At 46.5% G+C, this 13,869-nt stretch overlaps 1 protein-coding gene across 1 annotated transcript in view; it reads left to right on the top strand.

The window, feature by feature from the left end:
• Positions 1-13,869, top strand: part of LOC122926685 (neuronal acetylcholine receptor subunit alpha-7-like) — a 384,000-nt gene that overhangs the window by 280,490 nt on the left and 89,641 nt on the right. The window contains exon 8 of the mRNA XM_044278149.1: positions 10,102-10,188. Within this exon, the coding sequence (XP_044134084.1) occupies positions 10,102-10,188 (87 nt within the window). The remainder of the gene's footprint in view (positions 1-10,101; positions 10,189-13,869) is intronic.

Here is a 13,869-nt window from a genome sequence, read left to right as displayed (position 1 = left end):
TATTTCCGAAATTAAAAGCGCCCTCGCCTCAAAGAGGCCAAGAGAATCATCTCCGGGTCCGATGCCTATGCTGGAAGAGATTTCCGTGGATGACCATTCCTCCTCTTCCTCTGCCGACGAAGATTTGCTGTTCCTGTTTCTAGCTGAGAAGACCAAAAGGCTTTTACGCTCCATCCGGTCAAGGGACCGTGATGTTGAGCAAGGGGAAACTCCGCCATCCACCTCTAGAGGGTTAAGAACCTTTAAAGTGGACGAAAATCTTAAACGTTTTATGCTTACATATGACGGTAGTAATCTCCAGAACCCGTTAGACCGTAAGGTCGATTGCACCTTAAGGCGTAATTATTCTGCTGCGGCAGCCTCCGCGTCAGTAGCTGTCGCCTCCTCTGAAACTGCGGACTTTGTACGTTCCCGCATTTTAAGAATTCAGGCTGACCTAGAGGCCGGTGTGGACAGAACGGATATTCTGGACCAATTCGAGACTCTGCTATTGGGAGCGTATTTTCTATGTGACGTCTCTGCGCAATATTTGAAGCTGGCTGCGAAAAGTATGGCGCTTTCTTCTGCCAGCCGTAGGCCCCTTTGGTTGTGACCATGGGTCGCCGATAATACCTCCAAGAGATCCCAGAGGCGTCAGGCGTCCTCCAGACGCGGTTGTGGTAGAGGCAGTGAACGTAAGGCGGACCTATGACTCTCCCGCTTACCTTCTCCCTTCCCCTCCAGACCCTCCGTTCAATCCTCCGGTTGGAGGTCGTTTAAGTTTTTTTCAGCAGACCTGGCTGCAAGAGATCTCGGACCAGTGGGTCCTAGATATAATTATGTTCGGGTACACGATAGATTTCGTGTCTCCCCCTCAGGAGAAATTTGTTTTAACCCGACCTTTACCCCAAATCAAACAAAAGATTCTGTAGGACGCAGTCCTACTTTATATCCACAAAAAAGCCCTAGAGGAGGTTCCCTCCCAGGAACGAGGGCGAGGGGTGTATTCCCCCATATTTCTAGTCCCAAAGCCTTCTGGAGAATGGCGCATGATAATAGATCTATGCTACCAAAATCGCTTCATTAGACAGAAGCGCTTCAGAATGGAGACCATCCGTTCCTTAATCAACATTCTAGATCCAGGAGACCTCATGGTCACCATAGACCTAAAGGACGCTTATCTTCATGTCCCTATTCATCCAACTCACCGAAAGTTCCTAAGAGTTGCGGTCTCCATAAAAAGTGTGGTAAAGCATTACCAGTTTGCTGTTCTACCCTTTGGCATCTCTTCCGCACCCCACACCTTTACCAAGGTTGTGGCTCCGGTTGTTGCCAAGCTCAGGCTTCAAGGACTAGAAATCGTGCCATATCTAAACTATTGGCTCTTAAAAGCTGCGTCTATAGACGTTCTTCAGTCCCATCTTCATCTGGCTCTTCAGACTCTCCAGCGGTTGGGCTGGCTGATAAATTGGGAAAAATCCCAAATCATACCTTCCACTTCTAGGGTGTTCCTGGGGTTTATAGTGGATTCTCAAAGGATGACTCTCTTTCTCTCCCCGGAAAGGAAAGATCGAGTCACAAGAGCCGCTCAGTTCCTCATGGCACCTCGTCGAGTATCCATCAGAACACTTATGAAGATGTTGGGCCACATGTCAGCATCTGCAGAGGCAGTTCCTTGGGCCCTTTGGCACCTCCGTCCACTTCAAGAAGAAGTGTTAGCTGTCTGGAACCACAACCCAAAGGGGTTGGACAAGACTTACTCCCTGTCTGTCAAAGTCCGCTCCTCACTCAAATGGTGGAGGAACCTATCAGATGGGAGGTCCTTGATTCAACCTCGTTGGATCACATTGACCACATACGCCTCCCTTCTAGGTTGGGGAGCCCATCTGGAAGACAGTCCAGTACAAGGTATCTGGACTCCACAGGAGAGGCTTCTCTCGTCCAATATGAGAGAACTAAGAGCTGTACGTCTAGCTCTTTATAACTTTTTTCCTCTCATCCGCTGGAAGGCGGTGAGAGTCCGTTCGGACAGCACCACTGTGGTCGCTTACGTCAACAGACAGGGGGGTACGAGATCTCAACCTCTTCTCCACGAAGTTGGTCTAATTCTCTCTTGGGCAGAGCTCAGTTTATCCCACCTATCCCGGTTCACATCAGGGGAGATCTCAACATAGTTGCAGATCGACTCAGTCGGGGTCTACCAGTTCCAGGCGAATGGTCACTGAACAGAGACATCTTCTCCCAGATCACTCTACGTTGGGGTACTCCAGAGATCGACTTGATGGCGACCCGGTTGAATGCGAAGGTGGACAAGTTCTGCTCCCTCTACAAGGAGGACAATCCCTTGGCGATAGACGCTCTGTCCATTCCATGGAGGTTCAGTCTGGCATACATATTCCCTCCACTTTCCATGATACCACGGGTATTGACGAAAATCAGTGAAATGAATGTACTGGTCCCTTGCTGGGGATCAAAGGGAATAAAACTTAGCGTTTAATAAGGATGTAATAAAATAAATGGCACAAAAAAAGGGATACAAAAAATAGATAGACAAGCCCAGATGGGCCAAAGACAATTGCACGAATATGCACCAGTATAAGTATGGAAAGTTCTCACCCGGATGGTTTGATGGACGGACAGGTCTGTGTGGAAGGAACCTGGTTGGCGATGCCACAGGGGAGAAGTCCGATTCTTGGAGGGTGCTGGTCACTGGAGCGCGTGCATTAAGGATGGTACCAAGATGTGCTGGACGGTAGGTGAGGTCGAGAGTAATAGTCCCTGGTGTATCGCTAGTGAGGGGAAAGGGGGGCTAGTAGACCCTGCCTACCTATACGGAGTTCTTGCTCCGCAAGGAGCGACCCCGTCCGGATACCTAACCCTAGTACGGGCCGGTGTCCCTATTGAGCCCTAGAGATGTCCCGACGTGTCACGTTTCCGTTTTAGAAAAACTCATCAGGGGACGTAAAAAAGTAAAGGGTAACAGGCAGAGTAGTGCCTGAAAAAAGAGCAATATTAGCAGCTAGACCAGCTAAAGGGGCTAGCTGCAGGTGTGGGAGCTAAGTCGGTGAGCCAGGGTGATGGCTAGTGGACGCTATAGAACGGTCCAGTGGGGCCTATTCAAGCTCCAGGTACGATGGCCAGGCCAGTGGGACCGGACAACAGAAAGAAAATCCTATCAACAGGACCGTGAGTGCTAGCTAGCCAGTGGGCTGTCAAAGCACATGGACAAAAAACGCTAAAAAAGCGCGTGATGCGGTCACTGTGAGGCCCAAATCAGAGGGTGTGAGGTCAGGGGCTGTCGGCACTGTTTACCTCCGATGTGCCATTTAAATGTAGGCGAGCGCCGCGCGCTCATTACCAAGGCCCGCCCCCCCGAACCTGTCACGTGGAGACCGGTAAGGCTGCGTCCTGTTAACAGGTGTCCTGCGTGCCATGGAACGCAGCGTCGGACGGCGCGTGCGCTCCACAGGCCACCACAGGGGCCGCACAGATGGAGCTGTGCGCAGCGCCGAGGGCGGAGACAGGTGGAGCGCAAGCGTCATATGCCGACGCCGGGATGGCACGCAAGGAAGTAGGAGGGGCGAATGAATAAGAGCCTGGGAGCGGGCAGGGTGCCTAGCAACTAGACGCCGCATTAAGACATACGGCGAACAAGTTGCTAGAACAAGAGGCCAGCGTGTCAGCGGTCTCATTTTATGAAGCAAAAACAAAAACAGTTTATGCTAATTACATCAGAGCTTCTTAGGGAGGATGATCGTGAGCAAATGAACCCAGCTGCTATGACAGGGGGCCGGCGATGAGGCCAGGAGATAGAGGTGACATGAGGTATAACGATTCGGTATAATCGATTGAAATGAAGTAGTTTTGATTAAATTAAATTAAATTAAATCCAGAAGTGATGGGACAAGATAGTGCCATCAAATGGTCACAGAAAACAGCTAAAATTAAGCTGTTCATTAAGCCCCAACGGTGTCATGGATTTAAGATAATAGATCCAGCGGAGTTCACGCTGGAGGATCGCCCGGTCCCAGTCACCTCCACGACGTGGAGGGACGACCCGGTCAATGCCCATGAAGGACACATGGGCAGTGCCATTATGATGAATGCGGATGTGGTTGGCTATTGGTGTGTCTTTGCTCTTGGATATATCATTGAGGTGTTCACCCACCCGCCTGCGAAACTCTCGGATAGTCTTACCGACATATTCCTTACCGCATTCACAGGCGAGGCGGTAAATCACCCCCCGGGTCCTGCAATTGATGAAGTGGTTAATGGTGTAGACTTTACCGGTGTTATTACTGCGGAAGGTCCTACCTGTTTGCAAATGACTGCATGCAATGCACCCACTACATCTGTAGCAGCCTTTGATGTTTGACTGCAACCATGCAGTACCCGAGGGTACAGGCGGTATAAATTCGCTTGAGACCAACCTGTCGCGGAGGTTACGACCCCTGCGATAGGTGATGTTAGGGTGTGGTCCCAAGACCTCTCTGAGGTCTGGATCCATCATGAGGACACCCCAATTTTTGCATAGAATATTGCGAACTTCAGGTGCTGCACGGTCGAAAGTCCTAATCATACGGATGAGGTTCCCCGTATGTTCCTGGTGAGGTTTAGGAGTTAGGAGATCTGTGCGATCTGCCTGCAATGCTGCTCTGAAGGCTAGTCGCAACACCCTGTCCGGGTATCCTCGCTGAAGGAATCTTAATCGTAAGTCAGCTGCCTGTTTGATAAAATCCTTTTTGGAAGAGCAATTTCTCCTGAGGCGGAGATACTGACCTTTTGGGATGCCTTTCTTAAGTGGGAGCGGGTGGCTGCTTTCCCACCTAAGCAAATTGTTGGTTGAACTAGGCTTCCTGTAAACTGTCGTGGTCAGTTCTCCCTCCTCAGTTTTAGAAATAAGGACATCCAAAAATGGCAGATGAGTGGTATTATTTTCGCTGGTAAAACGGAGGCCTATATTGTTGACATTAAGGGCCTTCACCAGAGAACAAAAAGCGACTTCATCACTATTCCAGATGATAAAAATGTCGTCGATGTATCGCGCCCACAGTCCCACAGGATCTAATAGTACGGACCCGGTATCCGTAAAAATCAGGGTCTCTTCCCACCAGCCCAGGAACAGGTTGGCATACGAGGGGGCGCATGGGCTCCCCATCGCGGTGCCCCTGAGCTGGTGGTAGATCCTGCCGCTAAAAGAGAACACGTTATGAGTAAGCGTGAACTCCAATAAACGGAGAATAAACAGACTGTGGGCGCGATACTGACGACCTCGGCTACTCAGGAAATGTTCAACAGCCTTGAGGCCTAGTGAATGTGGAATACTGGAGTAAAGGGCCTCCACATCTATACTGGCCAATAGACTATTCGCCTCAGTGTAGATGCCCTCCAGCCGCTTCAAAAGATCTGTCGTGTCACGAGTGTAGGATGGAAGGGTGGTCACAAACGGAGCCAGAATTTTATCCACGTAGATCCCTGTATTTTGGCAGAGATTGTCCACCCCTGAGACTATAGGTCGTCCCTTGAGTGGGTTAACGCCCTTGTGTAGTTTAGGAAGGCAATAGAACGTTGCCATGCGGGGACACGGGGGAAACAGAAACTTAAATTCATCGTCGGAGATAAGGTTTGCCAACTTCGCCTCCTCTAGAATAGATTTGAGTTCTGATCTAAATTCATTAGAGGGATCTCGAGGTAACACCTCATAGGTGGAAGGATCGTTTAATAGAGACTCACACATTGCTCTGTACTGACCCTGATCCATGACCACCGTGTTGCCCCCTTTGTCCGAAGGTTTAATTACGATGGAGCGGTCATTCTCGAGATCAGAAATCACGGTGGCCTGGGCACGGTCAACATTAGAGCAGTGTGGAGGTCTAATTTCTTCGACCTGGTGTGAGACCAGTTCCAAAAACACGTCTATACAGGATGGATCAGCAGATACAGGTGGCATTTTGTTATTTTTAATTTTAAGGTCGGTAAAGGGACCTCGCCCGTCGTGTTGTGGTGGCCCCTTGTCAAGGTCAAAAAGCAGGCGTACGTCTGACAAAATTTCAGTTGGGATACCCAGTTCACGGCACTGTTTCCTCTCCTGTAACTTAAAAAATTTATGCCAGCGTAACTTACGAGCAAATAAATTAAGATCCTTAATAGTATCAAATCTATTGAAATTAGGAGTGGGGACAAAAGAAAGGCCTAGTTGGAGGACCTGGGTCTCAATGGTACTGAGTGGACGAGACGACAGATTAACAACCTGGGGACCTAGGGGTTTTGAGGGGATGGTTGGACTCGGTTGCGTAGTGGGTATTGTGAGGGTGGAGGGTTGGATTGCCCTTGGTTTGGGGTACTCCCTAAAAAACGGCGATCCCTTCCACGTGAACCTCCTCTTCTTCGCCCCCTACGGTTCCCTCATCGCCGGCCCCCTGTCATAGCAGCTGGGTTCATTTGCTCACGATCATCCTCCCTAAGAAGCTCTGATGTAATTAGCATAAACTGTTTTTGTTTTTGCTTCATAAAATGAGACCGCTGACACGCTGGCCTCTTGTTCTAGCAACTTGTTCGCCGTATGTCTTAATGCGGCGTCTAGTTGCTAGGCACCCTGCCCGCTCCCAGGCTCTTATTCATTCGCCCCTCCTACTTCCTTGCGTGCCATCCCGGCGTCGGCATATGACGCTTGCGCTCCACCTGTCTCCGCCCTCGGCGCTGCGCACAGCTCCATCTGTGCGGCCCCTGTGGTGGCCTGTGGAGCGCACGCGCCGTCCGACGCTGCGTTCCATGGCACGCAGGACACCTGTTAACAGGACGCAGCCTTACCGGTCTCCACGTGACAGGTTCGGGGGGGCGGGCCTTGGTAATGAGCGCGCGGCGCTCGCCTACATTTAAATGGCACATCGGAGGTAAACAGTGCCGACAGCCCCTGACCTCACACCCTCTGATTTGGGCCTCACAGTGACCGCATCACGCGCTTTTTTAGCGTTTTTTGTCCATGTGCTTTGACAGCCCACTGGCTAGCTAGCACTCACGGTCCTGTTGATAGGATTTTCTTTCTGTTGTCCGGTCCCACTGGCCTGGCCATCGTACCTGGAGCTTGAATAGGCCCCACTGGACCGTTCTATAGCGTCCACTAGCCATCACCCTGGCTCACCGACTTAGCTCCCACACCTGCAGCTAGCCCCTTTAGCTGGTCTAGCTGCTAATATTGCTCTTTTTTCAGGCACTACTCTGCCTGTTACCCTTTACTTTTTTACGTCCCCTGATGAGTTTTTCTAAAACGGAAACGTGACACGTCGGGACATCTCTAGGGCTCAATAGGGACACCGGCCCGTACTAGGGTTAGGTATCCGGACGGGGTCGCTCCTTGCGGAGCAAGAACTCCGTATAGGTAGGCAGGGTCTACTAGCCCCCCTTTCCCCTCACTAGGGATACACCAGGGACTATTACTCTCGACCTCACCTACCGTCCAGCACATCTTGGTACCATCCTTAATGCACGCGCTCCAGTGACCAGCACCCTCCAAGAATCGGACTTCTCCCCTGTGGCATCGCCAACCAGGTTCCTTCCACACAGACCTGTCCGTCCATCAAACCATCCGGGTGAGAACTTTCCATACTTATACTGGTGCATATTCGTGCAATTGTCTTTGGCCCATCTGGGCTTGTCTATCTATTTTTTGTATCCCTTTTTTTGTGCCATTTATTTTATTACATCCTTATTAAACGCTAAGTTTTATTCCCTTTGATCCCCAGCAAGGGACCAGTACATTCATTTCACATAATTTGGGAATATTTGGTCAAGGCTCAAAGCTAGACCCGTGCACTTTTTTCATTGACGAAAATCAGACAAGACCAGACCCCGGTCATTGCAATAATACCATTCTGGCCGAAGAGGTCTTGGTTTACCCAGGTCATGAAGATGAGTCAGGGCACATATTGGAGACTTCCCCTAATGCAGGACCTTGTGTATCAGAACACAGGCCCCTGCCTAGATCTGAGGAAACTCAATCTGACAGCCTGGAGATTGACAGGCCCCTACTAGAAGCTAGAGGGCTTTCTGCAGAGGCCTTGAGAACTATTTCACACTCCCGTGCGGAGTCTACAAACAAGGTATACTCAAGAATTCACAAGATCTTTCTTCAGTGGTGTGCTGTTAAAGAGGTAGTACACTCAGATCCTCCTCTTTCAGCTATTTTGCAATTCCTGCAGGACGGCCTGGACAAGGGTCTAAGTCCGTCTACTCTCAGAGTCCACATTAGTGCTCTCTCTGCCTCTTTAGGTAGACCATTATCTCAAGACCCCCTACTCAGGAGGTTCCTCAAAGGAGCCGAAACACTAAAACCTAGAATCCTGAGACCTATCCCTAGTTGGGATGTATCCATTGTTCTAAAGGGGCTATCCTCTCCCCCCTTTAAACCCTTAGAGAATGTAGACCTTAGGTTTTGGTCCTTAAAGGTCACATTTTTACTGGCCATAACATCGGCCAAAGGGATTGGAGAATTACAGGCCTTAGCCGCCACTGAGCCTTATACCCTCTTTCTCCAGGACTCTGTCCTGTTGAGATTTCTACCGACCTTTGCTCCTAAGGTTCCTTCTTTCGGTAACCGAAATCAAACCATTTCCCTGCCGGTCCTATGTCCTATTCCATCATCTCCTGAAGAGGAAGCCCTTCACTCCTTGGACATTTCCAGAAATGTAAAGATCTACTTGGACAGGACTGCGAACTATAGGAAATCGGAACACCTACTGCTCTCCTTTTCTGGTAAAAGCAAAGGTCTGAAAGCCTCCAAACCCTCTTTAAGTAGATGGGTAAAGGAGGCAATCCGGGAAGCCTTTTTATCCCAAGGCTTGGCTCCTCCATCCTTTGTCACCGCCCACTCCATGAGGGCAATATCTACTTCCTTTGCGGAGAAGAAGCACTTTCATTAGACACTATCGCCTAGACTCTAGGCGTTCAGAGGGGGTAGCATTCGGACATACCATTCTGTCTGCCGCCCTCTCATAAAAAAAAAAAACATAGGTTTATACCTGGGAAAGCCCCTCCCAATTTGTTGGGTTACTTGCTATGTCCCCACTTGTGCTGCTGGTTAGGACGTAAGGGAAGTGTTAATTTTTAACGTAAATTTGTTTTCTCTTAGTCCTAACAGCAGCACACAAATTTCCCACCCTTGTTTGTTTCTACTTGTTATAAAAGCACTGAATGGATGGGCAGCCTGCCCTTTATAGGGGTGGGTTTTCACTAATTATTTAATTATTACTTGGTAGGAAATTTATTGTAAACAAAAATTCCACCTGTCCTACTGGTTTCACAGGGGAGAACTCCCCACTTGTGCTGCTGTTATGACTAAGGGAAAACAAATTTACGTAAAAAATTTACGCAAATTTGGTATGGCCATAATTGCATTGAGCCGCAGAATAAGGACGTCATGTTTTTTTTTTTTTTTTGCACAGTAAATGTTGTAATATCAAAACCAAAAAACCTTTGTGGAATTTGTTTGTTTATTTTTTTTTTTCAATTTCACCACGCAAATCATTTTTTCCCCCATTGTCCAATATAAGAAATTGTAAATGAAATGGTGCCATTAAAAAAATACAACTTTTAACACAAATAAATAAACCCTCCTGTGTGAATGGAAAATTAAGAAAGGTATGGCTCTAGGAATGTGGGGAGTTAAAAACAAAAATGGGCCTGGTACTTAAGGAGTTAAACATCTGCAGATGTAGTTTGAATACATGAGGGCCCAGGATCCATACACTATGTAACAATTGTTCTCAAGAGTTGATATCATTTGACTTCACTAGTCTTGCTGTTTTAGTTCAGACATTTCTAATTCACCATTGAGTGCCAACAGGTACTACCATCCAGTGACATCAGTTAATTCTGTCCTAGCTGTTCCAAAGACTCACTCACTAATCACTGAACCTTCTTTAACTGCCACCCTTTTTGTCTTTTCTTTACTGACTCGGTCTCTCACAAATTGATACTGATGCTTTTTTGATATACTGTAGGTCTCAAAAGCTAAAATTTTGAAAAATATATTTTATACATTGTTATCACATTTATGTTGCTACAGAGGACATCCAAGAAACATTTATTGACCTACACTGAACTTTTTGTTTTCTGCACACCTAGGGATTACTGTGCTTCTGTCGCTTACCGTCTTCATGTTACTTGTGGCAGAGATTATGCCCGCAACATCAGATTCCGTTCCTCTAATAGGTAAGTTGCTTGAAATGTATGTTCTATGCCAGATGGCTATGAGGTCATCAATCTGGAGACCTGTGTTGTATTCACTTTTCTCCATGTATAATGGTAATTGTAAGATTAAATAGACCTGTAATAGGTTCATGTGTATTAGTTAACAGGGTTTTATGGGCAGAAAATACTATTCACTGTTAAATGTGATACAAGCAAATCAGTTAACAATATGGTGTCTGTTTGGAAATTTATTTCTTCTGTGAGATTTTATCTCCCCATTCCTTAGGCAGGAAGATCTGTAGCGTTCAGACTAAAGGCCCCTTTACACTGAACATCGCGTAGATCATTGCTAACAAGCCTTTGTAGGAACGCCTGTTAGCATTGATCTGCCAGTGTAAAGGTGCGATGATTACCCAATCAACTAGCGAAACACTCGTTCACCGGGTAATGGGATCTTTCATGTGGTCATCTAAATCACCATTTGCCCTTTATCTGCTGCCTGCAAAGATTCTGTATGGGGACGAGTGATGGCATTAGTGATTTCTCCTCCCCATTCTGTGGAGGAGAACACTGCATGTAATGGCAGCGGTCTCCTTCACTGATTAGTTGATTTTTGGGAAGGAACGCTGCTCAATTAAGCTGTGTAAAGGGACCTTAAGGCCTCGTTCACACTTCAGTGTTTGGTCAGTGATTTCCATCAGTGATTTGTGAGCCAAAACTAGGTGCAACTCTAAACACAGAACAGGAGCAGATCTTTCCCTTCTACCTCATGTCTGTGGAGGCTCCACTTCTGGTTTTGGCTCACAAATCACTGATGGAAATCACTGACCAAACACTGAAGTGTGAACGAGGCCTTAAGGTCCCTTTACACAGCTTAATTGAGCAGCGTTCCTTCCCAAAAATCAACTAATCAGTGAAGGAGACCGCTGCCATTACATGTAACTGTTTTCTCAGCCTCCGTGTAGTGGGAGGAGTGGGTATGTCACACTTCCCGCAGCCTCCTCACCTCTAGGTCACATGAGACATTACATTTGCATTCCTGCTCTGGGGAAGTACAATCATGTGGCCTGTCACTAAAGTTTTAGGTTCTTAAACTAACATCATGATGCTGTTGTGCAAATTCCGCGCAGTCTTCAACATTGTCCTATGAGCTGAGCATAGCTCATGCGCTCATGAACTACGGACAGTGTCGCTGAAAACAATTAATAAAAGAAATCAATACCAATAAGTATGCTGGTTTTGCTTCCAACAAAAGGCAAGATACAGAGAGAGGAGACGTTGGATGTTCCTAATGACATATTCTCATCGATTTTACATGATGTGGAAAAGGAGGAAAAGCAGATGGCAGAAGAAGGGCTCCCACCTGTAGGGCAGGAGAGCTCTGTGGTTGGAGAAGTGGTGTGCCAGCATAATGTGCCCCCACCTAACCAGCAGCCAAATCCCATACCAGCAACTTCCCCTGTTTTAAAGGTGCATTAAAGGTGACAACTGGCCATTAACAATGAGAAAGAACTATACTGTGCAGTCTTCATTATTTAATGAAAAGTATCTGCAGGCTAATTGGCCACATGGTTCTTCAACGCAGCATGGCTGCAACCCGCGTGCAGCATAGTCGATCTGTATGGATGGACCCACAAGAGTGGCCTGGTATACCTGACTTATCGCGATTTGTAACTTCTTGAATTTTTCGCTCATTTCTAATACAAACCGGATTCCAAAAAAGTTGGGACACTATACAAATCGTGAATAAAAACTGAATGCAATGATGTGGAGGTGCCAACTTCTAATATTTTATTCAGAATAGAACATAAATCACGGAACAAAAGTTTAAACTGAGAAAATGTACCATTTTAACCACTTCAGCCCCGCTAGGTGAAACCCCCTTCATGACCAGGCCACTTTTTACACTTCGGCACTACACTCCTTTCACCGTTTATCGCTCGGTCATGCAACTTACCACCCAAATGAATTTTACCTCCTTTTCTTCTCACTAATGGAGCTTTCATTTGGTGGTATTTTATTGCTGCTGACATTTTTACTTTTTTTGTTATTAATCAAAATATAACGATTTTTTTGCAAAAAAATGACATTTTTCACTTTCAGCTGTGAAATTTTGCAAAAAAAAGACATCCATATATAAATTTTTCGCTAAATTTATAGTTCTACATGTCTTTGATAAAAAAAAAATGTTTGGGCAAAAAAAAAATGGTTTGGGTAAAAGTTATAGCATTTACAAACTATGGTACAAAAATGTGAATTTCCGCTTTTTGAAACGGCTCTGATTTTCTGAGCACCTGTCATGTTTCCTGAGGTTCTACAATGCCCAGACAGTAGAAAACCCCCACAAATGACCCCATTTCGGAAAGTAGACACCCTAAGGTATTCGCTGATGGGCATAGTGAGTTCATAGAACTTTTTATTTTTTGTCACAAGTTAGCGGAAAATGATGATGATTTTTTATTTTTTTTTTTTTTCTTACAAAGTCTCATTTTCCACTAACTTGCGACAAAAAATAAAAAATTCTAGGAACTCGCCATGCCCCTCACAGAATACCTTGGGGTGTCTTCTTTCCAAAATGGGGTCACTTGTGGGGTAGTTATACTGCCCTGGCAATTTAGGGGCCCAAATGTGTGAGAAGAACTTTGCAATCAAAATGTGTAAAAAATGACCGGTGAAATCCGAAAGGTGCACTTTGGAATATGCGCCCCTTTGCCCACCTTGGCAGCAAAAAAGTGTCACACATGTGGTATCGCCGTACTCAGGAGAAGTTGGGCAATGTGTTTTGGGGTGTCATTTTACATATACCCATGCTGGGTGAGAGAAATATCTTGGCAAAAGACAACTTTTCCCATTTTTTTATACAAAGTTGGCATTTGACCAAGATATTTTTCTCACCCAGCATGGGTATATGTAAAATGACACCCCAAAACACATTCCCCAACTTCTCCTGAGTACGGCGATACCAGATGTGTCACACTTTTTTGCTGCCAAGGTGGGCAAAGGGGCACATATTCCAAAGTGCACCTTTCGGATTTTGCAGGGCATTTTTTACACATTTTGATTGCAAGGTACTTCTCATACATTTGGGCCCCTAAATTGCCAGGGCAGTATAACTACGCCACAAGTGACCCCATTTTGGAAAGAAGACACCCCAAGGTATTCCGTGAGGGGCACGGCGAGTTCCTAGAATTTTTTATTTTTTGTCACAAGTTAGCGGAAAATGATGATTTTTTTTTTTCTCTTTTTTCCTTACAAAGTCTCATATTCCACTAACTTGCGACAAAAAATAAAAAATTCTAGGAACTCGCCATGCCCCTCACGGAATACTTTGGGGTGTCTTCTTTCCAAAATGGGGTCACTTGTGGGGTAGTTATACTGCCCTGGCAATTTAGGGGCCCATATGTGTGAGAAGTACTTTGCAATCAAAATCTGTAAAAAATGACCGGTGAAATACGAAAGGTGCACTTTGGAATATGCGCCCCTTTGCCCACCTTGGCATCAAAAAAGTGTCACACATCTGGTATCGCCGTACTCAGGAGAAGTTGGGGAATGTGTTTTGGGGTGTCATTTTACATATACCCATGCTGGGTGAGAGAAATATCTTGGCAAACGACAACTTTTCCCATTTTTTTATACAAAGTTGGCATTTGACCAAGATATTTTTCTCACCCAGCATGGGTATATGTAAAATGACACCCCAAA

Source organism: Bufo gargarizans, chromosome 1 (genome assembly GCF_014858855.1).
Source record: "Bufo gargarizans isolate SCDJY-AF-19 chromosome 1, ASM1485885v1, whole genome shotgun sequence".
Classification (NCBI taxonomy): domain Eukaryota; kingdom Metazoa; phylum Chordata; class Amphibia; order Anura; family Bufonidae; genus Bufo; species Bufo gargarizans.
This window is presented reverse-complemented; position numbering and strand designations above follow the sequence as displayed.